Genomic DNA, 27,987 nt, shown 5'->3' with positions numbered 1-27,987 from the left:
TTCTAGTCTAAAACTTAAATCTCCACATAAGTTTTCAACCTTAGAAAATTGCTTATTTTCCTCCCATCTACTCTTCTTTTCCAGTAAATCTCAACGCAAAGCGCAAAGAATGCCAAAAATGTTCCAGCGATGAGCACAATGTAAACCCCCAGCATGCTGGACAGATCAATCTGCTTCCGGCCCAATGCTGCAAGGAAGGCAAAAGATGAGTTTTGTTAGTCTTTCCCTTTTCTTCTTGTGAATATTTATTACTCTTATTACTCTAAAAAGTTCTACAGGAAACTGCAGAGCCGTATTTCTTAGCAGCTGTTCGCCTAACCACATCTCGGGCATAGAATAACAAAGAAAACGAAGATCGACTAGATTTGCATGACATTCAGATGGCCAAATGTACGCGAAGTGAAGAACTTTTCTTCTTGCTCTGTGGATATCATAGCGACGAAACTCTTGAAATTACAAAATGCAATACTTATTTCTTACTTGTATCTTCTTCTTGGGGGCAGTTACTTGTGACATGCCACCATTTTCGTCTTAATCCCTCAAGAAAACCATTTTCTTGAAGACGCAAAATCGCCAATGTGAATTCCCGGGTAAAAGGAGAGTTATGTTGTAGAGCGAATGCCATTCCTTTTGCTGTGCTTAAACCTGCAACTGTTTCAAAGAAATATCCTAGGGTCTGAAACTGCCCAAAATTTTAATTTAAATTAAAGTACCCGGTTTCACTTTACGCGGCTTTCTTTTTCTCCGAAACTTATAAAGAAGAAACATTGAAGAAGCATGGTCACCCAATATCGACGTACAGAATATAAGGGTGCCCACTTGGTGTCAGAGACATACTATACTGTTTGGGGTAGCCATTAACAGTCGTGTTGTATCTCTTAAACCGTAGAATTAGAGAAGGCCCCCCCCCCCCCCAACCCTCCCCCCACCTCCCAGACTGGAAATCAAAGTGAATTTTTTTGTTATTTATTTAGTTTTTTTTTATCTTACTTGGATTGTTCAAAGACCAAACCTTTGGTGAATTCAGTTTTTACCAAATTCGTCATTTCTTTTTTTGTGTGCATTTCTGGACATATGTTATTTCTACCCATGAAGGTAGGAGAGGACGAGTTCATAATTGCTCGTTCAGGGTCGTGTGCGTAGAGAAACTAATCTGTACATAATATAATAGCAAAACGTTTTCATACTGTGTCGGATTATAGTACGAGACGCGCCCAAATTGGTCTTCTTGAGGGGTTTCATTTTAATCTTCCGATGTGCATCCCTACCTTAGCTCTTCTCTACAACTTTAAGAGTCTCCAAGTCTGGGGTCTATTTAACAAGACTTTCACAAGTGTAACTTACTAGTTTAGCTATTGTTTTTAGAGTCTAACACTTGTAACACTTGTAAATTACACTTGTAAAAGAGGCTGGGATATCATTGTACTCGCTAAAAACACATCTTATTACCTAGCTTTAGATCGCAAGGTTGCTGGTTGACGTAGTACCTAAGCGATGGACCTCCACTTATGAACACAAATTTTTCTCGATCTCTGACCCACTGAATACCTTCCGATCTATTTTTAGGCAAGTTGTCTCCTGAAATAATTCGTTGCCAAATGATTTGGTGTATTTCATACTGACTTGTCCTAAATGCCTCAGAAACACTTGAAGATCTAAGTACTCCCACTTGGTAGTCTGATTTGGCAATGTCTTCAAGGTTTTTGACGGGACTTTCAGCGTTCTTCACGGTGAGGAAGGCTGCCAGATTGGCGGTGTATGTTGAGATCCAGATAAGGATACAAAACCAATAGCAGCCAGCGAGAATACGACCTAAAGGTAAGTAAAACAATTACAATGTACAGAGATAAAAGCTTTTCGAACAGACCGAAAAACGTTCCTTAGCATTAGTATTTGCTTATCACAACACTTTATAAACATTTAGGGCACTATTGAAGTTGTCACATGTAGAATTTCTCCCAAGTTTCACCTCATGCCTTTTTTACCATGATTTAACACCGTTTCAAGTTCTAAAAGTTAGCTGAGGCTAGGCATAAAGATATGAGGAATTACACAGTCAGATAATCTAGGGTGTTTTATGAGAGGAAACGGAGGGCTAAGGTGGGCAAAACCTTCCGATATCTGCATAATTCTTCATATTATCAAACGAAAGCTGATCCCTAAACGTTAGAATTATTCTAGACGTATATACTAACCCGACAAGTTTCGAGGCGTGTTATCACCACCTTGTTGTAGCATGCATGCCAATGCAAACCACGTGCTGTTGAAAAAGCTGAACTCTTCTGACGTCCCCTTGCCATTCGCGTCCTTGTGACCATATGGACTTAGGTAGTTTATGACAAAAACAGCAACAGAGATGAGAATGAGTGTGGCCAGAGTACAAAACCAAACATGATCATGAAAAGGGCTCATGAATTGTAGCAAATCCGATTTTTTTTTGGAATACGTTTTCTTTAATAAGATTTCATCTGTGTAAAACATGAAGGCAACTGTGAAGTCCACCACATTTTCTCGAGCCTCAGTCACAGTCAGCGAACTTACTGCCAAATCAGCTCTCTTTGGGTGAAAAGAAAAATTTAAATACGTTACTAGATTTAAAAGGAAAGTCTCATTCAATTAACCTAATAATAATAATAATGATAATAATAATAATAATAATTTAATATTTATATTGCGCAAAATACATGTAAATATGATCAAATGCGCATTACATGAAAGTAAATTATCAACATTAATAAGTTATCCAAAATAACTAAAAATATTATATAAAAAAAACGATGGATCTATAAAAATATAATATATACATAATCCTAAAAAAAAAATTCCTAATAAAAAGCTAATCTAAAAAAATGTGTCTTAAGTAAACCTTTAAACCTATTAAAATTGGGCTCATTTCGTATTTGTGATGGTAACCCATCCCACAGTTTAGGTGCCACAGCTAAAAAAGCACGGTCACCCAATGTCTTTTTAGTTAAAGTTCTTGGCGTTTGAAGCATGACCTGGATCAGAATCTACAAAACCTGTATTCAAAATTTATCAATGGGTTTTTAAAGTTTCGCCAGCTTTTTTAAAATCTTCTAAATTCTATACAATATCCATTTTGAACTGTTCATTAGACACAACTACGTATCACGTTAAGGTTTGAGCAGACATTCCATTCCTTTCAGGATCATTACTCTTTCAGCTCTCTTACGAAACTACGACAATCTTAAACAAATTGATTTATTTAAATTACAAACCCCTTTAATTATCTCTCTAATCATTCCATTCCAGGTTCCATTTTCCGTTTCGGCACCAAACAAACCATCTGGGGCTCGATATATCTCGTATGTAAACTTAAGAACTCTTGAAAGTTCATTTAACAGATCAATAGAATATCCTTCGTATGACTTAGCGCCACCATCCTCTTTTTTTACCATGACAAATGGGGGATCACTCTGTGTTGGGAAAAATATGTATGAGTATCAGCCGTATACTTAACAATTATTCCTTGAGCCCGAATGGGCTCTGAGTCAATAACCCATGAGGCCGAAAGCCGTATGGGCTATTGACTCAGAGGCCATGAGGGCGAGAGGAATAATTGTTTTAGTAAAATCCAACTAGTTGGTCAAAAATTTCGACAATAAAAAACTTTTAGCTAGTTAAAGCTAGGCTTTAATCCTTTTTTGCCGCCAAAAAGCCCGTGCTTTTGGCTACTAGTGGACTATAACATATAGCCTAGTAGTAGCTCAACCAATCAGAACTCAGCATTGATAATAGACCACTAGTTGGATTTTACTAAATATCAATATTGCTGATGTACAAAACAAATATTAATTCAGTCATCATATATCAATAAAAATCTCTAAAGAGTAGTAGATAGAAAGATTAACTAATAATAAGCCATTTATATGACTTTCATATCATTAACAGATTACAATTCTCTCTGGTGATATCAACCTACATTAAAACGGGCAACAATAACGAGCAAGTTGTTTTGCAACTTCAGGCCTGCAACATCAAACCTGTTTTGCCAAAAATCAGGTTGCAGCAATCTGATTTGTTGCAAGACAGGTTTGACTCGTGGGTGGTAAAACGCGCAACATTGCTTCCCAACTCGTTTTGAGACAATGTTGCAACTTCAAGTTGCACGTTTTTGTTCCCTTTTCTCCTTCTCTTTCCTATAAATAACAAAAACAACAACTTGTATTTAAACGCCGTTTAAATTAGAGCTAATACAGCTCACGGGGCAGTCTACATATAAATTAGAAACATGCTAATTAAAAGGCATCAAATTAAGTATTTAAATTATACTACAATGAAATTAAGTACATTAAATTGTAGTTTAATGTAAGACATTAAAAATTAAGGCAACTTTCGGGAATTAGCTCTTGAACGCCCTTTCCTTTGAGTTCAACACAACATTTCTCGAAAATTTTGTAAACCAGAGCTTCTTCTTTTACCTCCAATAGTACCACTGCCAACTGTTTTCCTTCCACAGTTTCTCCAGAAGATGGAGTTTTCCTGTTACTTAAGATATCCCCAGACATCATGGCACCTTGGGTTGAATTCCAAGTGCCTATCTGTGTAAAAGAAAGCCAAGTGGATAGTGCTTCACTGTGTGCAAATTAAAGTAGTGTTCAAAAGCGCAGAGTGTTATGAAGTGGAGAAAATGAAACTGAAAGAGACTGATAATATGACTTGAACGCTTGAGATGAAGTGACAGACATAAAGATTTTCCGATTCAGAAGCGAAAGAAAACTAGTGACAGGTCTTACATTACATTAGCAGTATTTGTTACTCGAATAGAAAACAAAAAAAAAGGTGAAATAGTGATGGTGTACACATACCTTTTGAAATGAATTGTTCCGCAGGTTTAAAATTTCCAAGTGAATTTCTTTCCGATATCCATCCTCTGTAAACTGGACAGGCCCTGTCATACCGTTTTGCCAATTAACCTGTCCAACAAAAGAAAAAAACAAAACACAGAAAACAAAACATGTTAAATTATTATCTTTTTTGGCTGAGCCTTACTAAAAACAATGTAAGGTTGTACTTGTAAATACCTTTCTTATGCAAGTCAATATTGTTTGTCGATCTTGTAGAACAGTGGAAGTCCCGTTAATAGACAAGCAGGGTGCTTCGTTTAGCGCTTGATTTAGAACTTCGACTGAGTCGTAAGCAAGGGCAAGGACGTCCTCCTAGAGAAATTAAACATTTACAATATTTAATTTTCGTTTCTTTACACAGTTTCAAAAAAGTAAAACAAGCAAGTTGAATTTATTAAACATTTACAATATTTAATTTTCGTTTATTTTCACGGTTTCAAAAAAGTAAAACAAACAAGTTGAATTTATTAATTGAACTTGGGTGGCAACTAAATATGAAGAACGATCCTTGCAAACTTCCGAATGACATGAGATATTATCAGGACACTAGCTCAATGGATGCAAAACACACACCTTGTAAGAATCATCGTAATTTTCCTCCATAAACGTTTCCAGGCCCCAAGGAGCATGGCTTTTAATATACGGAAGCCTCATTGCCACAACAACATTGTTTGGATGACAGGTTACGTTTGTCGGTACCTGCAGAGAATAAAATGAGTTCTTTAATGTAATAATTAAAATACTAAAAGTATCCAGGCTCTTAATTTATTACCGTACCTCTCCTTGAAGTATCCATTTATAGCCCTTTTTACATTTGCATGGTCGCTGTATTGATAAAGGAAAACGGGAAACAGAATGACTAAATCTTACAACCAATGAAATCCAATCTTACAATTTTATACGAGAGGGAATTATAGCTATGAGTGACAGAGTGAGAGAGGGTAGATCATGTCGATTAAGCCAGGATTACCAGAAAACTAGGTTGTCTATCTGCTATCTCTGAGTCAGAATCAAGGTCTAAATATGAAATCTTTGAAAACTGAATGTTATCGAAAATTATATATAAAAGATATTTAATTCTTAGTTGTGGAGTTGTATGGTATTGCAGTTAGAAAAAAGAAAGAAAGAAAGAAAGAAAAAACAGTATTTCCTTTTGTTTCGACGACAGGGCTTCAGTTGCAAGACTCTTGCAAACAAAACAACAGCAACAACAACAAAAGGGTCCTAAAAGAACACCACTAAAGTAGTTTTTAGCTCTCATCTTAAACATGAAATATGTTTAATTATCTCTCGTACCTGTTGCAGCATGAAGTCAATATTTTGGTTATTGGTGTAGAGTAGTATGATGTCGGGCTCGATACCTTTAATTTCTTCCATTACGTCCAATATTCGCGCAATTCTGTCAACATCAATTCCTTTTGTTTGAAGGTGAAAAAAATTCACCTTTAGCTGCAATTTCTGGGATGCTGCGTGGAAATAGCCAGCTTCATGCAAACGGCTCTCTAAAAAAGTTTTCAATATGTTAGATTACGATGTTGCAAAAGAGAATTAATTTAGGTAGTTATTTTTTTCTTATGCTCTGTTGGTGAAATAGGTTTTTTTTATACAACCTTTGAAATCCGGGTGGGGTCCCATGCGGCACTCCTAATGGCTTCTGATTTTGTCCCTAATGCATAACTTTATACATAAACATGGTATCTCCTCCTCATAAGTATAACAGTAACAGTTACAATGATTGTCAAGAACACTCACCGTCAAAAACTAGTGCGATATTGTCCCACCGGAACTTAGCTAGTATGTCAAGTGACGCATGCGCGTAATTTCTGTAGCCTACTGTCATGTGTACTGCATTTTCACATTGATCATTTAACCTAGTGTTTCCATGGAGACGGATAAGTGGAACGCCGGTTACTGTAGATATTGCGCATGCAGGTAAGTTTGCTTGGCTTCCTTCGATAAGTGCAGCAACGTTTGCTTGACAAAGCTCTAAATGTGAAGGAATAAATACAATATGTACTAAAACACTTGTTACTATACTTAGGCTTTTGTACCTAAGGCGTTCCTTTACCTACTCAAATGCTCCGCCTTAATGTTCCATTTTTCTCACTAAAATGCCCTGTCTCCTCCTAAAAGAGCTCAAAAGGTCAAAAAATGCTCAGTAATGCCCATCATAGCGCTAACCAAAACGTATATTAAGTGGTATAACCACAACGTCAATACAGCAAAAGATAATGCTCTAAACAGCTGCATTACGTAGGGTGGCATATGAATCTTGTTTTTTGAAATTTGACATAAAGAGTACATTTTCTCGTAAAAATATCTTTTTTTTATTTGTTCAATTTCTTAAATTAATACTTTTCACACTAAAATGTTCGAGAAAAAATGCTAGCATAATGTACAAAAGTCTAAGTTTTTTTCTTCTGAGGGGAAAGGGATAAAGATTCTCATCAGAGTTTACATTTCGACTGGCATAAATTTACGGACAAGTAATTATATAATTATATTTTTTATTGTTGTCATTGAAATAAACGGATGTAAAAAAAGTTACCTGCCTTACCTTGATGGCATAGATCTATCTTTTCTGATTGATTACACATTTTGACGATCATAGTAATGTTGTAAAACCTAGGAGTTTCATTTACTGCAAAGTTTAGTGCATCATAATCTGCCAAATATCCATTAACAACACCTGTGGAAGAAAGAACAAAACACCCTACAACCTTAATGTCTTGTCTGTTCGTTTTCTGTATTTTGCAAACAATAAATTAAAATGCCTTTTCAGTGTTGTTAGAGGTCTTTAAGTGAAAAATTAAATTCCCTGAAGTGAATGTCTTTTAATAATTTTTTTCTCGTGAGATCAAATGTCTACTTTTGATTTAGATGGGAATATATCACACAACCCGGACTCAAAGTCAACTGTCTGAAAAGATGGGCGTTACTTTGATTGTTTGAAGGAAGGGGAGGCTAATTAATAATAGCTAATTAAAACTTCGAGCCGGTTATGTGCCTCAGCATATTTTAATGATAACCCTCGGCACTTAAATTTGTTCTTCACGATTTAATTTTCGTTTAAGTGTTGTTCAACACGACACTACAATTGAGTAAAAGGAGGTTAAATACAGTGAATTCAAACCCCACAGAAGGCCGTACACTAACCAATTGTGCCAATCATTGCTTCGGCACTTTTGAATTTTTCGTTCATTCTACATCCTGCAAGGCGTGCGTTTATTTAATTTCCAGGTAAAACGCTCACGCAACCCCCAATAAATATCATATAGGATCATATACTCACATAACCTGCCTACCTAAGGAAAACACTCTATTTTCCATACGTGCGCCTTTTACCAGCAAGAACAAAATAATGATCAAACTTAAGGCAGCTTTCCTTTTCATCTTCATTTTCTAGATGGGGAAATGTAATAAGGAAGGAAATAGTAAAATTTTATCATTTTTAGAAAGAATAGTTAAGGTAGGAGATGTCGCAGTTCTACTTTTAACGTCGATAACATTTCCATTCCAGGGGTACTTTTATGTGAACGGTACGGGGATACTCGAAAAACCTCATATCTAGTCTGTTGTACGCCATTACGCATCAGTTTCTACCAGTAAGTTCAACCCCACGGACCGTTTCTCTCTCTCTCCCCCCCCCCCCCCCCCCCTTGACCCGCCTTTGAAGAAACTAGGATTTTTTTAAATTCTGCGCAATATATTTTGCTCACTGGGGTATTTTCTTATTTACCGTCATGCTGTCAGATAATTATTTTAAGTTTTCAAACAATGGTGGAGTTACAGGTCTCATTTTCGATTATATATTTGTCTGCGTGAATGAATTTTAAAATTGCTAAACGGCTGTTTTTAAGGTAATTTAATGTGGGAATACTTGATGTTTATTCCGTTTTGTTATCCCACACTTGTCTGGTCAAAAAGAAAATCTTGGAAATAATAAGGTGCAATGTTTGATGTACATGTATTACGACAATTGAAAGCGTTGTTTTGGCAAAAACCTCATATTACATTCTGTAAATACAAAATGTAATTATATAACGTCAAGTCACTTCTAATTTGTCAACACCTATCTGGAGAGTAAGCTTAATTTTGTTCCTTAACTAGATAGGTTAGGTTAGCATCGTCCTCACCTTCTCGTCGTCTCTTTTTCTAATTCACCAGTGACTGTGCTGAACTCAAAATTATCTGACCACAGACATACCCTGTCATTTGAACCAGTGCAACGCCAATTGTATCACAGAAGCTTTGATAAAACTCATTCCCTGTGGTAGAAAAATTTACTGTGTTATGATTATGAATGTACGGTTATGATTAAAGGCACAAATCTTTATATTCAAGAGATTTTTAACTTCAATTTTTAAAGTCAAAAAAACAAAACAACAACAACAACAAAAAAAAACACGAAGCAAGAAAGACTTAACTTACCTTACTGCATTTGACGTTTCATTAAAGAAAGTAGTATATTTTTAATTTCGAATAATACTTACTTGTAATTTTGTGAGCATAAACTGAAGAGTAATGCGTCCAAGTTTTGCGCAAGTAATTTTCAGCCTGCTTCAGCCTTGCTAGTGGTACCTGTTCAATACCAATGAAGTAAGCCACCTGCTCGAAATTAAACCATTGTCCTAGCCCTTAGGTTGCCAGGAACGAAATGTCAAAGTCAAAACATTTTCACCAGACGACTTTAAATAGTAAAACTACGGGACAGTAAACAGAAACGCCCCTGAAAAAGTCTATCACAGAAATAGTGACTTGAAAGGATTGTGAATTTGAGTTTCACTCGGCCATAAAATAGATAGCTCAGTCTGTAGACGCAAATGGGTAATTAAAAGTAAAACAAGAAAAAACAACAACAACAAAAAACAAAACAAAAAAAGGCCTTGCTTTGATGCACGGTTGCAAAATAACTCTGTTGGAGTTCCGGTCTCAAGCAGCTCATAAAGGGTTCTATTCTGGTAAATTTCATTATTATCAAGCAAAGAAATTTAAAAATTTATGTAATGAAATTAGCCCAATATGATTCCAAAAAATGTTAGTTACTTCTTACTTCGAACTGATATATTAAGCCTCTCAAATTTAAAATGCAAAAAATCCTTCTAGAAAGAAAAAAAGTTGTTCAAAGCAAAAATAAATAAAGAAATTTTATCTGCGCTTGACAAAACAGACTCTGATTCTAGATAAAAATGTTACTTTATGCTTCATGTTCCTTTAGATATAATTATTGAGTCAGTTATTGCTGTTGGCGGAGGCTCACTTTGGGTGAGCTCTGTTTGCTGGGCTACCAAAATAATCATGACGATTCCAGTTTGGGATAAATTTGCCCATAAGAGTGGCCGTTTAAGCATATAAAGCTAGGAAAATCCGGATGCACATGAAGATTATCCCAGCAAAGGTGAGGACACACCAGCCATCCGGGAGATGAAAGTGAAGCAAAAGGGGAGGGAAGGGAGGGTAAAAAAAGTTCTCTTGTTGCACTGAGCAGAAAGTCTTTGTGCCTCGCTTTCATGTCTTAAAAATACACATAATGTCCCGGATTACAGGGATGCCCCCTTACTTGCAGCTGGAAAAATGACATATCAATCAGTCACGTTAAGCATAAAACCATTTATTTCTTTCAGAAGTAAAATATGTTTTCAGCGTAGTAGCAAATGACAATTTCTCATGATAAAAAAAAAAAATTGCATTTACTGATTCATAGAGAGCTTAAGCAAAGACTTTGAGCGACGTCGTCAACTGGAAGTGAGGTATTTTCCCTTTTAACATAAACGCCTGCAAATTGTCGTGCTGTAAGTAGTTTTATAGGTAAAGATAAGATTTGCCAGAAAATGTGGGTAAAACCATGGCCCAAAGATGCAAAACGTCCACTACAGATGACGTGCTTCGTTCAAAAACGTGACCAATCAATCAAGCAATCAATCAATTTATTAACGTCAATAGGTGGAATGGGGTTGCCCCGATCATCCGAGCAAGTCCTTTCGTCCTAACAAGATGTCTACACAAGGAGATTCGTTATAACAGAGTGAGTGCATCATAAAGATCAGTAGTGTTAAGCACTGACAATGGTGATTGTAGAATCCATTAAAAAAGGTGTTCCTTTAAACAAAGCAATATAACATGGTAATATAAGGAATAACTTTAAAAAATTAAAAAAGTAGCTTATGACATGGTTAATAATCCTTCAGGCATTGCCAGGAGGTGGATCTTTTCAGGGTGAGAGACAACTGTCACATGGCCAGCAATGTTTGGCTTCATGCAGGAGGGTGTGGCTCCCACATGAATGGGATGGGGAAGCTGTCGGAAAATTAGAATCAAACCCCAAACGAGAACAATTTGGGAGTGGCTCACGCTTTATTTGACCACAAAGGTGACGATAATAAAAAAGACAACCAAATATTCAGGCTTTCAATTATTGATTTCATTTGCACTGAAGCTGTTGACATCGAATGCTGTCTTCAGCACAGATGACCCCCCAGCTTTTGCTTTAGTTTTGTTTGTCTTTATTTTTCAGTGTAGAATTCAGCCTGAGTGATAGTTGTAAAAGTGTAATATACCTTTCTGGTCCTGAATTCTCATAATTACAGTTCTAAGCAGGTCTATCAGCATCCCTTTCTCCTGTTTCTTGCGTTCGATAAGCCAGAAAATCATACTATAAAACTAAAAAGGCTGACGAAAAGTAGAGCGGAGAGAGTAAAAAGGACATTTACAGTCGGGTTGGATTTCGAGAGAATGCAAGGGCTTTCTTTCGTCAGGAACAAAGCAAACCGTTCGTAATAATGAGGTGCTCGTATTAAGAGGGTGTCCGTAAAGCGGGATCTGACCACATTTTGTCATGTTTGGTGTTGGTAGGTTGTTATGGTTAAGAGGCATCACGTCATAGATAGCATTGTATGCAACCTAAAAAATAGTTTATCTTAAAGCTTGAATGATGTTGCAGACCTTATCTGTTGCCCAGGGGGGACTCCCATGTGGAAGTGACGAGGATGCTCGTCGGAAAATGCAAACTAGAGCCCTAAGGGAGACCAATGTGGGTCTGGCTCAAGCTCGAACTGACCCCTAAGGGAGATTCACCTGTGTGGTCAGTGACCAGGCATTTTTTGTAAATTTCTTTATGCACAGTACTAAGCGATACCTGAATGGCAAATATAGTGACTTTCTATCCCAATCACCCTACGTGAGACCAAAATCTACAATTTATTCAATTCCACAAAGCGAGACGACGAGCATCCCCGTCATTTTTATACGGGAGTCCCCTCCTGGAATATGTTGTCGGTGCATCAGTCAATCCTATTCGGTCTAAATTCTATCCAAAAATCCATCTTGGACACTTTATGATGTCTACACAAGGAAATTCCATATAATAGAGTGAGCACACAATAGTGATTAGTGTTAAGCACTGAAAAAAGTGATTGCAGAATCTATTAAAGCAGGTGCACCTTAGCCTACGAAAACATCCTTTTCTCCTCGCTCTTCGCCGCTAGGGACGTTTCGCGCGGAGAAACGTCTACGACTCAGCGACAGAGATTCCGTACTGATGACGTAAAATCTGTCCGGGATCCGGTCAGAAGCGCTGATTGGTCGACGGAGTAGTTAATTTTTTTTAGCTGTTGTTTACAAATGACAGACAAAAGACAAAAGGCCAGAAAGGTCAAATGTAAACGCGAAGAATCTCTAACAAAACAGTCAATATGTGTGGAAAAGAGTCTTCTCTAGAAGAAGCATTTGAGTTTTGCTGGAGCTCGAGAGACACGTAAAATTAGACAAATTTGTATTTGGAACCCCATGACTACCGGATTTATTATGTAAACATGGATTTGCGTCATCAGTATGGAATTTCTGTCGCTGAGTCACAGACGTTCCTCCGCGCGAAACATCCCCAGGGGCGAAGAGCGAGGAGAAACGGATCTTTTCGCAGGCTAGGTGCACCTCAGCAATATAATATGGTAATATAAGGAATAGTTTTAAAATATAGTATGACATGGCTAATAATCCTTCAGGCATCACTAGAGGTGTATCTTTTATCAGTGAGAGTCAACTTTTACATGGCCAGCAGTGTTTGGCTTGATACTGTTCCGTTTGCTCTGCCAAGAACTGGCAAATCTAACGAGATAAATAGAGACAGATAAAATAAATAACCTGCGAACGATGATGTGAAACGTTTGCATTACAGGTGTTACCCCATTACATGCAGTCTTGTATTTTTTGCCCAAAGGAAAGTGTTATCGTGGCTTTTACCTCGAAAACGTACATAACATAGCTAATTCTTTGTTAAAACCTTAAATAGAGTAAAAGAGAATGGCCAGTTAACTCGAAATTAATCCTTTGGCATATGTTATTTACTCTTAGCCACTTTGTGATTAGAATTGGTATCTTTTTCTGTGAAGGAAAGTATTTTTTGCCAACTCAATCTGAACGTGCTTTTACTCCCGGAGTGAGACTTTTATCAGAGAAGAACTGGAGGGCAAACCTTCTAACAAAGCTACCACACCCAAACCCATGATATGGCACCCATAATCTTCGCACCGATTCTTCAGATCTGTACACCGGGCCATTTTTCTTATGAGCCCATGCCATGTATCAGGAGCATACTGATCCCCTGGGATTTAATCGACCATAAGTGTGATCAATTATCGTGCATGCTCACCACTGCGTTCTTAGCAGTCCATGCACCTTGCTGAGGTTCCCCTAGCGTAACAGAGACTCGTCTCTCTTCCTCTATCTTCTTAAGATCATTAGTCACCAATTTCACTTTTACCCACTCTCTCTCCTTAGACCACCAAGTTCTCTCCCTCCAGCTAAGCAACGTAAGATCCTGCTGTACAGCTCCAACGATCTCTTTGTGTTTTAGCCTAACCTCAGCCTCATTTCATTCCAATTGGCACATCAGGACGGATGGGTCTAGTCACAGAATCAGCAGATAATTCCCTTAACATCATGTAGAGCAGAGCTTTACCGACCTTCCACTCCCGCGCCAATGACTTCATTGTGAGTAGGACCTTTGCCGTGGAGCTAATATATAGGGCCACACTTGTCACAGTCCTCCTTACACCAAGCCCGCTCCCTGAGGCAGCTTCCCCTTGCTCTGCTCCACGGCCTCACCCTCATCTTAGCCACTTCATACACCGGAAGTGGCCACGTCAGTCTGGAAAGATAACCAAGCCAAACTTTCAGCTTACCGACGAGACTACACTTGTAACTGTTATTTTGAAACCCTCTTACATTTGCCTCTGTATCTCCGTCCAAGAGGGCCTTGACATGGGGGACATAACCTACCCATCTCTTTGTGAACACCGCTTAGCTTCTCTTAGCACCATCTCCTTGGCCAAAATAAACAGAAGTGGGGAAACTGCATACCCATAGAAATTGTAATCTCCAAGAACTTCTAACTCGTAGTACATTCAGATGTAGAAAACTTTACTTGGAACGCATCATGATAAGACATTGGGACTAGAAGAAATCCAAGGCTTTGTGGTGTAGTCGGTCATAATCATTAGCTAAATCCAACCAGGTAACACGCATGGCTTTCTTCTCTACCCTGGCACCCTGAATAGTGTTCCAGTACAAGCAATCAGGGAATCCTGGCATCCAGCCTTCTTGACAGATGTGCGGAGGATTAAGCCATTCTGATTCACTCCTTGCCAAGAGACTGAATAAAATCTTACTCTCCACATTCAGGACTGGAAATTCTAAGACATTTTTTTTATTTCACTCACCTTCGAAATTTGTTAAAAACTTTCTCTTTCAGCCCCTTTTTCCATTGAATCTCGGCCATCAGCGTGATAAATGCTAACACTATCCCTACAATTAGAACAATGTACACACCCAGCATACTTTTGACATCAATTTGCTTCTGGGACAAAACTGAAATGAAACGGAAAAAGCCAAGAGGTTAAACACTTTACTAATTGAAATCAACAGCTCTATTAACTCTATTTGCACTTGCAAAAAGTTACAAAAGAACTACCCCGTTCATTTCACCAAAAAATAAACGAGTAACGTGATTTCACTGAAAAAAAAAATGTCATGTGACGGTCCGGTGACTAGTGTTATTGTTATTTTGCCGTACAAACCTTAGGGTAATGGATTCATGATAACGTTAGGCCTATACTCCCATGCTATTGCTTTGTTTAAAGATGGAAAAGATATTTTTGTCTTGGAATAAAATATTCCGATAGAGAATTTGAACGTTCTTACGTGCATTTTCTTCCTGTGAGCAAGTATCCGATGTTTGCCACCATTTGCGATAAAGATCCTCGAGGAAATGATTTTCTTGAAGACGTAGAATTGCCAGCGTAAAGTTAATGGTACGGGAATCATTGGGTTGAAGGGCGAATGCAAGTCCGTAGGGTGAACTTAGACCTGGAACTAATAAAAAAGAGATATTTATAACCCTTGCTCGCTTGCCAATAAGCCCTGTACTGTACAATATGGATTGCTAGGGGTGAGATTTGTTTGCGGGGAGAAATGAACGGACACCATTATGGCCAAGGAAATGATTTAGATAATGTGATGGGTACGTGAAGTATCTTTTTTAAACTTTTTGCCTTTTAAATAAACTGTATAACCCATGAACTGAAACACGTGCTAATGCAATGATATTTCGGGTGGCCAAGCTATAACCAATGCAATACATGCAGATTGCGCAATTATATTTTCCAGAGCTATGACATAAATTTAGAAAGGTTACATTAGATAAGGATAATGACATAAAGACTAAAAAAAAAAAACTCGTACGAGATAAATTCGAAACAAGTCAACTTGTTCAATGTGACAGTTAATGACATGGAAATAAAGCATTGTTCTATTGGTAGAGAAGAAGTAGATAGACTATATATAGCATTGTAAGTAGCTGAATGAGAGCAAAAATTTCTTTAAACTTATTAGGATCAGCAGTGTTACATGTAAGAGGCTCTAGAAAGCCAAACATGAGTTGAACTCTGATTTTCGCTGGGCAGAAGTCGCAAATGTATAATTGGAAAGATAAAGTAGACACGTTCTATTTTTTCAATCATTTTATAGAACAGTTTAAGACCAAGCCTAGGGCTTTTAATTTTTTTTAAAATAGATTTTTATCAATGAATGAATAGTAACAAGCCTGAAGAGAGAAAGAGACACATGCGCAATAATCTTGATAAATTCGTGATCAAATATGTACAAATATGTAAATATGTATTGTATGTATAAAATATTGTATGTAGAAAAGGCCTATTTCTGATTATTTGTTTTCATCCCCGATAACTCGAACTTACCATGTATGGAACTCGAACCCATCATAATATTTACCCTGAAGGATCGAGATATTGAGGGCCGTTATTAATTACTGTGCATATACTTGAACTGTATATGCGCAGTTTCAGTTCACTGGGTATCCCAAAACATGCGTCATGTTCTTAACATCCTCTGATTATGGCTTGTATTTTAGCATTAACGATCGATATTTAATCCAGCTACACATATGTATCCAGGGTAACTGGCGGGTCACCAGGGTACAGGAGTGTTTGCCTGAGAAGCCGCTGCGAAAATAAGGTCGCTCAACTTGACTTGTCCTTTTTACAGGGCTTTACAGCCTAAGTCAAACCAAACCAGAAAACAGAAGTATAGTGAAATGACGCAGACAAACGCGATTGACATTGCCAGCCACACCGGCTACACAGATGATACCACTGACCCTTTTTGAGATTATTATTTAACTGTTTGTCATCAACAACAACATAACAACCATATGATTTTTAACTACTTTTGACTACGTATTTGTTAACTAAAGGTGTGAAGAAAATACCTGTTGTAAGATCACAAGGAGGTTGCTTGGCCATATGCCGGAGAAAAGGACCATCAGTAATGAAGACAAAGTTTTCTCTTTCTCTGACCCATTGAACACCCTCAGTTCCATTTTTTGGGAAACTGTTCCCAGCTTGCATTCTACGCCATATTTTCTGGAGTGTTGGGTCTTGACTTTCTTTAAAGTATTCATATTCGGTGGTTGAGGGAATAACTCCGAGTTCATAATTTGACTTTGCAAGGTCTTCAAGGCTGTTGATGGGACTCTCGGCATTTTTGACGGTTAAGAAGGCGGCGAGATTGGCAGTGTAGGTAGAGACCCAGATCAAAATACAAAACCAGTAACATCCAGCTAGAATGCGGCCTTTATTGAAATAAATAGGCACAGACAAGTAAAATAATGGATAAGAAAGGTAATGGCCGGAAAGTTCCCGGTAAAGTAATTATGTATGTTGCTAGATTTTTTTTCTGAAAAGTGAATTTCCTGCAAAAAATTAATCCTATTATTTTAAAATTGTTAGATTTAGGCTGCCACTGGAACAAAAATTTAATACATTCACCGAAATACAAATCTACACCATTACCAATTATAATACAACAAAAGTAAAGCGCGCGGTCTAATTGGTCAATGATCATCTACCGTTTGCACATTATTAGTTTGGTTTAACTGCTACGTTATGAAACGCAAATGAAGAAGATAGAATTGCTAACTCTAACGCTTCTTCCGTGCAACCTTCCGAGCATCTATTTAACAAAGAGACTCTATGTTGTCGTGCGTCTGTTCAGTAATAGAGCAATAGATTATGTCAAAATGTGGTAAAGTGGTAAAAACAAAGAAGGGATTGCGGTGAGTGTGTTACTGATTTTTTAAAATTATTATTAGAACTACTGGGACTAACCTGACAAGTTTCGTGGGGTGTTATCACCACCTTGTTGTAGCATACAAGCCACGGCAAACCACAGACTATTGAAATAACTGAACTCATCTGAAGTTCCACGGCCACTTTCATCCTTGTACCCATAAGGACTGTAATAGTTCATTCCAAACACGGCTACGGAAATGATAACCAGCGTTGCCAAAGTGCAGAACCAAATGTTATTGTGAAATGGGCTCATGAACTGCAGTAGGTCCATGTCTTCTTTTGAGGAAGTTTTCTTCATCAACATTTCGTTCATGTAAAACATGTAAGGGATAGTAAAATCCACCACTTTTTTCCGATGGAAATTTACTGTTAGAGAAGCTACACTGACATCAGCGCGCTGAAAGAAAAGGATGCTGCATGCTATGAAAATATCACTGTTCATGATTACAAAGCTCCTGACCAGTGACTGTCAGTTAATCATGGAGCTATTTCTGCAATCATTATCATTTCCATGCAGAGTTTGTAAACTAGTGTAGTTTTACCATGACGCACGTTTTGATCCAGTTAGAGTTTTGTTTTATAAATCTAAAAAATTGCAGTAAACGCATATTATGAGAATAATAATACAAAGCTTATGTTGAGATTATCATAACTCTCCAAGTCCTTTACAATACTAAAAGCCATAAGTTATAAAGACCTTAATATCGATAACCATGTTTATTAAATAATTATAGTAAAAGTAATAAAAGATATCATTTATCAATTTCAACTTTCAACTTTATTTAAATTTGAAAATATAGCAAAAGATACATTGGGACTGGCCTGCAGTTAGCGAGGCTATTCGAGGCAGGCCAATAATTCCACAAAATTAACAGAATGAATCTCTCTCCCTCTCTTGTTCTAACCTTCCAGCAATTTGTCAACTACCAACCCTGTTATCTATGAGACCCAAAATTTAAAAAAAAATGATTTTGCAAACCTTCGATATGAGTTCCCCAATCATTCCATCCCATGTACCATTTTCAGTTTCAGCGCCATAAAACCCGTCAGGTGAAGGGTAGATCTCATACGAAAACTTGAGAATTTTAGCCAATTCCTCGAAAAGGTCTATGCAATATCCTTCATACCATATGCTGCCACCATCCTGTTTCTTCACAACGTAGGGTGGGCTCTGAATTAGAGTTTAAAAGTAACAAATTTTTGTCAATCAAGAGACCTCCATATGTCATGATATGTTTATTCTAATCTATTACGTAGCAAAATGCTTAAAAAAGGTGCACGCGCTGCCAACATCGATCATATTTCACCAGTAAAAGTGCCAATTTAGCCCAGCAGGACAAAGTCTGATTCACCGTCTTGTAGAGCTTTTTTGAGCACAATTTAAGCAAAAAACAGCGCTATCAAATGAATCAGTTTCAGCCTACCCTGGGACTCAGCCCTTGGGTCCAAATCAGTCCTAGGTAATTGGACTGCAATGGCCCCGATTAAGGGAGTCAAATTAGACCCAAAAAAGAGTACCGTATTGTAGTCACCAAAACGCCCCATTTTTTACAGTTGATACTAACCTGGAAGTTCATCTTTTGATTGTATCTTAATAAATTAAAATAATTTAATTTCACGAACGCGAGTCATGTCCATCTTGAACTGAGCTTTGCTTTGGTAACCGGCATGCACTGGGTGCAAACTTAAAGTCTCCATTACCTCCACAGTAACAACTCTCAACTTTGTTCCCTCCAAAGATTTTCCGGCGGATGGAAGATTCACGTTTGGTGAAATATTTCCAAACATTGATGCACCTTTGGTTGAATTCCACGTTCCTATCTACAAACAAAAAATCAGGCTGTTGTAGCTTTACTGTTGTCAAAAAAAATAAAAAAAAAAGCAAAGCTTAAATCTTAGGCGATTGGCATGCATCTTCCCATGTTAATGGCATAAGATTTTCATTGGAACTTTTGGGTCAACTTTACCATGATTCGTGACTGATTGAATCGTGTCCACTCTGGCAGAGTTTGAAAGATCTTTTCCTTTCTGCTCAAGTGAGATCACAAAGTTGCCTGTGACCGTTAAAACTGATGACTTAACAAGTGGTTCAAGGGACTTGGTTCAGCACGAGCGTTTAGGGGCGGTTTAGCAATTAATAAGGGACGAATTGGTCAATTCGCACTCGTAGAAATTTCTACTAGTTGACTACATTGCAAATCTGACTTAACGACTTGTCCCTCAGAAAGCCAGTTATTTTTTTTCCCTTTAAAATCTCCATGGCTTCGGGATCATCGAAAAGATAGTCTCCCTCTCGCCCATATTCGTAAAATTTTTCACATAGTTTTATCACTTAAAGAACTTTTTACTTTCTTTCTTACTTTGCACAAAGCATAATCCACGTTAGGCATACAACACTTACCCTTTGAAAGGAATTGTTTTTTAGATTCAAAATGTCCAGATTAATTTCTTTTCTATTTCCATTCTCGTCAAACTGGACTTTCCCTGTCTTGCCATTCAATTTCACCTATTCATAAAGATGAAAAACAAAATAAAGTGAAGACAACTAATGGGCTGCCTCCCTTAACAAAATGCCATGTGCACATTACGTTATTTTACTACTACGACCAGAACCTTCATGGTTTTGCTTTTTTGTACAAATTAGGACTTTTCCTATTTAAAGCTCCCTGGGATTACTAAATTTAAATATGAAAGGAAAAATGAAAGGGATTGCGGTCGTAGTATTAGTATGATGACGCCGTCGTGCAAATGGCTTATTTAAGATGGCAGAGTGGATGAGAGGTCAGAGAGCTGCACTTATAAGTAGTCTCAAGGCCGCGGGTTCAAATCCCGCCGTGAGACGGCTAACTGGATTGACGGCGACTTTATTAGTAATTATTATAATAAATAGAAAGAAAACAATTAGGTTCTAAAGAAAGAAAAAAACTGGTGGAGCCACCTCTCAGCAGCTGAAGCCGGATCAATTATAGCAGGGTTAGATAAAATTAATATGTCATTACGTAAAAAAGTTAAATAGTTACCTTCTTTATACAAGTTGATAACGTCTCCTTATCGTCTAGAGTAAGGGCCGTGTCGTTAATAACAGAGCACAGTTCTTTGTTCAGCGCTTGCTTCAGAACTTGTGCAGAATCGTAAGCCAGTGCAAAAAATTCCTAAGAAAGTAAATGATTTTCAATCTGTTTTTTTGAGGCTCAAAATAAGAGGTAATCCACATGTGATATGCATTCCGCCCCTCCCCCCCCCCCTCTTATCCCCTTCATCAGGGAGGCCCCACCCGGAGGGGATACTTCTTCTCAGGATTCAGGCACTGTAAAAGATTGTTAGGGATTTTGATTAACGAACCTGAATGACATATATCCGACCCACTTTCGTTAAGATCGTGAAAGGTTTTGAACCTAGGAGTCAAAAGTAGGTTGAGTATGATCGTCCGGGTGAACGTAGTCCTGAATAGGACTGTTGTTGTTGACAGTGACTGACGTCTCGACAACCTGTGCGGTAGTGATCTTCAGAGTTAAAATGAGTTGTATCACGTCAGTTGATGGTATTGAACTCATGTTTATTGACCTGATTGGTCAATTAAGTCGATGCTATTGGTAGTCTGTCAGTTAAGACGTGAAGATATTCGTTATGAAGACTCGTAGTTATTTTTGCGTTTCGATCCGTCTGTTGCCACAGTAAAATAGTTGTTTATTGTTAGTGAAATCGTCAGTTGTCCAGTCGTTCTCTCGTGATTAGTCTTGCTTGGTTCAGTCAATAAGTCGTTTATTATAGTGGCGGTTTGTTAGTTCTCTAGCAGCTATTTCGCCTTTCTTGCCAGAATTTTATTTACTAAGTATTTGTAAACGAAAGTAAACCTGATCTCAAATTAATTGACGTGTTCACCCTATGGTTGTATCGAATTTATGAAAGGGTATTTGAGTGCGTTTCAGTGGAAAGTTTCCTAAGGTATTAAAAAAAACCCCACCGATATAGAGTTGAACTCGAAGTAACGAAGGGCCAAATGTTTTCGGAAACAAGGTTTCGTTATATTAAGGTTCTTTCCCATATATTTACTTATTATTACTGGACAGAAGAATATCGCTCGTTATACAGAAGAAGAAGAATATCGCTCGTTATACAGAAGAAGAAGAAGAAGAAGAAGAAGAAGAAGAAGAAGAAGAAGAAGAAGAGTCGTGGATGAGAGAACAACAAACGTGCCCTCTTTACAATACTTTAACATGTGAACAGTAAGCTCGGACGTCAGCATACAAGGCGCCACTGGCAGCCGCTCTCAGTCCATTTAAGAGCTTACTGTACCAACCCAACCCGTGATGTGAATGATGTGACGTGTGAAGGTTGACCACAACACCGGGGTCTACGTCCCCTACTCTTTTCGAACAGTGGTGTGGGCTCTTTAACGTCCCACAAGAACCAGATAAGTGTAAGTGCTGTGAGACGGGACCTACGGTTTTTCGTCCTTATCCGAGAAGACTAGAAAGTCTAACCGTTTGCAGATGCCATTACAAAGGCAGCACTTTCTTCTCAGTTATTTTTAAAGACCCTGAGTGATGGTCCGGCCGGGGTTCGAACCCGTGACCTCCCGCTCAGCAGACCGGCGCTCTCCAACTGAGCTAACCAGGCGGCGGTTACAGAGCTAGGAGTGGTGTTTCGTTATACAGATCGAGGTTCGTCATATCGAGGTTTCACGGTCACTGCATGTGAAAGGATAACTACAGGGGATATGACCTATGTGCCCGGCTTCCCCGGGACAAAACGTTGTCCAGTATTTTCCCTACATCCTCGACCAACTGGCTTTCAATGAAAATTAAGGCTACTTCTTGTGAGTTGAATTAATCAAGCAATACAAAATGCAAAGTTCAACATACCTTGCTGACATTTATGTTCGTTCTTTGAACGATGCTTTTCATGTTATTTAGATCTTCGCTTTCAAAATATGGAAGCTTCATTGCCAGAACCACATTGTTTTCATGACTGCTTAAGTTCAATGGAATCTAAACAACAAAGAACAATCTCTTTTGGGTCATTTCACTTCTTATGATGAAAGGGCAAATTTATACGGTTTCAAACACACTAATCTTTTTTATTAAAAGCTGTTTACGGTACTTTTTTACGCAAAGCTCAGTAATTTAAAAGGCGTAAATAATTATCATTAAACGAAGTGCAACAAAGCCACGGATTGGTTGGGAAAGGGCCGGGTTAGTTAGAGCCCCGGTTGCATTTTGGTTGACAGATTTGGAGGTGGAGGCGGGTATAGTGCATTTGGGTGAGCGGCTGAGGGTTTGAAACCCTAACACTGTTTAGAGCAAAAATCTCTTCAGTTTTATGACCCTGTTTAGGACAAAGGACAAAATGCATGCCGTCTTGTTTAAAGCAATTTAATATTGGCAAATGCAATAGAGCAAATTAAAGTTCCTTACTTTGTATACTTGCAAGACACACAAATTTTATCAAACAAATCATACAGTTCAATTGTGCAGCCAAAAGAACAGACTCGCTCGAAATTATACACCCTGTTTAGGACAGAGAGTTCAAAAACCATACCCTGTCCAGCGGCACATATGCATTTCCCCCGGGCCTTTTTCATACCTGTCCGTGAAGTAACCATTTCAATCCGTCCTTCTGAAGGTAAGGTTTCTGTCATTAAAATTAGAACAAAGTGATTCTCTTATTTTTAAACCAAACAGCAAACAAATTTCAGTTTTGTTTTCGTTCTGTCCCTTTGAACCATCCGTCTTTATGCAAGGAATCTTCATTACATCTAATACTGATCATAAGGTATGATGATATCAGTTATTCAGTCAAGTTATTTCTCAGAACAAAGTACAGTTCACAGATAAGGTTTATGATCTTTCATTCCTTTGGTCTGTTTCAGATCTTGTCCTTTCTTCTCGAACTTGTTTTTTCCCTCAGTATTGTTAATATAACCTACTCAGTTACTGAAAAGCCAGGGACGCTCAACAAACTTAGTATATGTATGTAACCCATCTCGAACAGACTTAATTGCTAATTCGTGGGCAGTAGTATAGTCAATTTATAAAGTTGGCAAGTGAATCGCTGCTGTCGTTTAAGTTGCTCAATTTTCATTATTAACAGAGCTTTTAACCCGGGAAAAGTGAGTTTGAAAGAACTTAGCGTTAGACACGGCAGTTCTTAAGTAAACATTACCTGCTGTAGCATGATTTCAGTGTTTTCCCTTGTAGTAAAAAGCAGTATAACTTCGGGTTCCAGTCTTCTAACTTCTTCCATCGCTGCCAAAATTGATGCGTCTCGGTCTCCCCCAGCGAGCTTGATTAAGTTTACAGACAGTGCTGATTTTCCGGACAGGACGTAAAAATAACTGGCTTCTTGAAAACGGTTCTCTAAAAGATATAAGGTAAAACATCTTCTAGTGTTAATTGGTTACGTTGTGATCTGTAAACAGATGGGTTTCACCTTCAAGTCATTTTAGATTACTCATCTTATTTCGTGATTGTTGTGAGAAATTTTCAGTGGTAATGAAAACGTTTCGTGCATACAATCGAGCGTCTTTGCAACACCCTTTGCATAATTGCGTACAGAGGAAAATGGGCATTGTACAGGGACAGTAGTGGTAAAATGTGACACCAAATTTTTCAAGGAAATAAATTTTTTTTATTTTTTGGAGAACTTGCATCTTAGAGCATATTTAATAAAGAAAATTATGGCATCACAACATAAACCCAATATTAAATAAATCCATGGCAACCTGATTTTCTTAAATTCCTGTTGGCTATTTATACAAACTATTTAATTTCAACTCGTTTTGTAGCAACGTTAACAGGTTCCACGTTTTTGTTGCCTGTTTTCTGAACCGTAGCTGACGGGAACTCAGTGTCATCACTTATTGTTATATTCCTAGACTTTCACTCAACTAAAAAATCAAATGTATCCCGATCGTGATACATTAAGCAATGTACCCTCGGGATACATTACAGCACGTGATCAAAGCATGATGAAAAGTGGCGTCACAGGAGGCGGGAAAAACACCGCCAGTTTTCTTTTTTCGTGAATGAACGCAACAACACAAACACGTCAGGTGTCAAGCTTAAAAGCAACGATTTTTAAAGTTATCCCAGAGGAGAAACAGCAGCTAGTGGAGGAAAAAGATGCAGATAATATAAGGAAAGTACTTTTTAAATCATTCATTCAGTGGTTCTGAGAATTAGATTTGTGTTGTTATAAGTACCGAGTCGACTGTTTTGGTTCGCTCCACCTGTTATTCTTTTGTTACCTCGAGTCGTAATGTTTCCCTTGACTTCGTCTCGGGAAACATTAGGACTCTCGGGAAAACAAAACTAACTGTTTCCCTCTGGACCTGATATTAAGTGTATAATATTAGTAGATTAACTTTTACCATCGAATACTAGTGCAATCTTCTGCCACTGGAATTTGCTTAGTATATCAAGTGAGGCATAGGCGTAGTCTTTATAGTCTGCTGCCATGGTCACTGCTTCCCCACATTGCTCGAATGGCCTGTTGTCTTCATGGAGTCGGATAAGAGGAATGCCAGTAATTTTAGAGAGTTCACATGCGGGAATCTTTGTGTTGCTTCCCTCTATAAGAACGGCGACGTTTTGTGCAATAAATGCTGACGCTGAAAATAAAGTTAAGCGACTGAACAAAAATTAAGAAGCAACGCCTATATTTTAAAATTTGAATATTCTGCGGAAGGAGACTGAGATTGGCTAAAACTCTGAGTAGCAAAATCGCTGGGTTTTCACTACAATTACAATTTCTTTATTTTGTTATTAAGTTTCCAAGAGCGCCAATCAGTTCTTCTTTGTAGGCCATGTTAAAAGAAACAAACCCGTTTACACAAGAACTATCCTTTTTGATATTATTGAAATATAGCGACTAAACACCCGGGTTTAGAAGAGATTAAAACAACAGTATTTCTAGTACTAATGCTAGTGGGGTGGAACAGAACCCAGAAACAAGTAATTTAAATCAAACATAACGGGGTTAAGTAATCTCATCTGGCCGGAGGGAAACCATTTTTGACTATTTACAACAGTGGTCGAGGATTTGATCTCGGGACTACAGAGAACAAATCCGGTCAGCGGTCAGGGCGGTAATTGAACCCGGGGCCAGTTCAGCGCTCTAATAAACTGCACTGAGGCGAATATTAATAGTTTATCCAATCCACTGGATGCGATTTCTATTTTAAGTCATGCAATGTAAAGCATTAATACAACTTGTACAATTTTGTGTGTTTTTTTTTGCCCTATATGCTGATCTGATATCTTCATATAAATTTCTTCTGTGACTGCTTACTATCGCTTACCGTGATTGAAATGATGGGAGTTCTCTGAGAAGTCGAACTTTTGGACGTTAAGTGTAATATTATTCTCCGTTGACGAATTGGAACTAAGAGCAATCATAACTGAATCACATTCTACTGAGTGCACATTTATCACAGCTATGGAAAGAATAGAAATCAGACAAAGTTATGGCAATTATCCTTTCCTTGTACAGAATTAAGGTTAACTATCGTAAAACGTTATATGACATATTCCCAGAGTTTCACTCAACTAAAAAGGGACTGCCATTAATTGATGCTTGGTCACGTGGCCTTGACAAAATACATGTATCCCGATGTTGATGCCCAAGAATCAGGCAGTTGTATCCCGCACGGGATACAGCAGCACGTGATCAAAGCATGGTGGAAAGTGGCGCGTGCATGGGAGAAGGCGGAACAACCTAGAAGGTCTCAGTGAGGAGGTAGCTTTGACGTCAGTTGACAGTTTTTTTTATTTTTTTCAATTTTGACGGATGACAGTTTAATTTTAGAGCTTTTGACAGTTGACAGTTATTTAGTGGAAATTAGTCCAAGGGTCAAATATTTAATTAACTCCTTAGAAGTTTTTATTAACTATTCTGTTTTGATGGTTGCCTTGGCCTTTCAAATTAAAACTTCGAAATACTTTCAGATGTAGGCAAGTTAGGTCTTGTAATGTCTAGAGAGAGTGTTTTTGAGAACAAGGAAACTTGTTTTTCCAGTTGAGAGATTCTTCAGGAGCCAGAAGTCCGTGAAGATCATCTGAAATAGCGAGATCTGACACGTTTTGACATTTGATATAACACTGCATTTTTGTCGGGTAGACGGTAAAAAATAACTTTTTTTCACGGTTGACGGTTAAATTTTAGGCCTTTTTCACGGCTGACGGTTAACCCCATTAAAACCCTCAACATAATGTGAGAGGACACAACACTTAAAGTCATGAAGTTATACCGATGCTTGGTTTGTCATCCTTGGGCACCAATAATGTCTTGATGCAGGACATGTTTAAAAGTAAATGAAAGCAACTCATTCTTGTCCTGTCGAGGTCTAGAACGAACGCGTTGCACTAAGTGGCTTTCTTGAAAAAAGAAACAAGCAAGATCTCAAAAATGAAAAGAACTATGTTTGGCTTTTATTTGGTTTAGGAACCGAAATCAGTTATTGTCGTGATAGATATTCATCCTCAAAAAATACATAATAGCTGGCAGTATGAATAAGGTTTTAGAAAGTTGTCATAAATGTTATCTTTTAGCAAAATTTTGAAAATCTAGTGAACATAGTTGACCGGTGCCGTACACATTACGATTAGATATGGAAAAATATTACATCTGAGAGCTACCTTTGATCCAGACCTACCGCAAGTAAATGTTCTATTTGTAGTTTTCACATTCGCCAGGGTCGTGAATAAAATTACCAATGTAAAGATAAAGACCGTATTCCAACGCATCTTTTTGTTGCAAATTAAGAAAAATAGAACACTACCAATGCAGTCAACTAGAGAGGGAATGAAAGAAAAATGAATCAGTGGGGCTTTTAAAAATGAAAAAGGCCACCAAAGTAACTGTTGTTATCTTTCTTGTAGGAGTATAGCGCACACAAACAACGTTTTAAGTTTCCTACCGTGGGTATATCCTCTTGGGAGATCTCCTTAATTATACGTGGAAGCAGCTGATTTTTCTTCTTTACTTTGGCAAACTTGAATGTCAGCTAATAAAGATCAGGAATCTGGTTCCACGCGGCCAGTTTCAGCTATTTATCTTTTAAGAATTAATCGTTTTAATTTTTCTATATGAAATTATGACGTGTGGAAAATACAAAAATATCTCCTTTGAATTCCAAACAACATCAATTACTCTTGTAACCATAGCGTAGATCGGCTTGAAGTCGTTACAACCGTCCGATAAATTTACTTTTCCAACAATAACTATTGAAACTTAGAAGATTATATTTTTATGAGCACTTCTGTTATAATTCCTTTTTTGTATATTTACCGTATATTCCAATTTCCAACATCGGTTTCTCTAATTTTCTTATCAGTGTTTCGCCTAACTCGTTTACGCTAATAAATCGGTCCTAAAAATGTTGGTATACGGATTGTGTGCTAATTTTCTAAAAAATAAAGTAAAATAAAAGTTTCTAGTGGGCAGGCAAAATGAAATTTAGGTTTGATAATAAA

The 27,987-nt window shown here is 37.7% G+C and overlaps 1 protein-coding gene across 1 annotated transcript; it reads right to left on the bottom strand.

The window, feature by feature from the left end:
- Positions 1 to 14: 14 nt before the first annotated feature.
- LOC140945565 (uncharacterized) lies at positions 15 to 26,814 on the bottom strand. The gene is made up of 29 exons (XM_073394577.1): positions 26,763 to 26,814; positions 25,815 to 25,949; positions 24,885 to 25,124; positions 23,678 to 23,871; positions 23,099 to 23,146; positions 22,378 to 22,503; positions 20,533 to 20,664; positions 19,914 to 20,018; positions 19,214 to 19,333; positions 18,492 to 18,683; positions 17,549 to 17,909; positions 16,651 to 17,013; positions 15,066 to 15,236; positions 14,585 to 14,732; positions 13,516 to 13,666; positions 12,914 to 12,971; positions 9,065 to 9,136; positions 8,214 to 8,270; positions 7,426 to 7,557; positions 5,839 to 5,885; positions 5,442 to 5,567; positions 5,046 to 5,180; positions 4,830 to 4,937; positions 4,443 to 4,562; positions 3,240 to 3,437; positions 2,196 to 2,556; positions 1,450 to 1,812; positions 481 to 651; positions 15 to 187 (listed from the first exon to the last, which is right to left on the bottom strand). The coding sequence occupies exons 1-29, from the start codon at positions 26,812 to 26,814 to the stop codon at positions 15 to 17; spliced, it is 4,659 nt and encodes a 1,552-aa protein (XP_073250678.1).
- Positions 26,815 to 27,987: the final 1,173 nt, after the last annotated feature.

This window comes from Porites lutea, chromosome 8, assembly GCF_958299795.1.
Source record: "Porites lutea chromosome 8, jaPorLute2.1, whole genome shotgun sequence".
Classification (NCBI taxonomy): Eukaryota; Metazoa; Cnidaria; class Anthozoa; order Scleractinia; family Poritidae; genus Porites; species Porites lutea.
This window is presented reverse-complemented; position numbering and strand designations above follow the sequence as displayed.

What these genes read in the sequence shown, in the direction of transcription:
- LOC140945565 (XM_073394577.1), bottom strand. Translation starts at nt 26,814, where the DNA reads ATGTCCTGCATCAAGACATTATTGGTGCCCAAGGATGACAAACCAAGC. An exon ending in TATCAACTTGTATAAAGAAG is followed by an intron (nt 20,019 to 20,532) that starts GTAACTATTTAA and finishes CTTTATGAATAG; the next exon opens with GTGAAATTGAATGGCAAGAC. An exon ending in ATAGACAACCTAGTTTTCTG is followed by an intron (nt 5,568 to 5,838) that starts GTAATCCTGGCT and finishes TATTCTCTGCAG; the next exon opens with GTACCGACAAACGTAACCTG.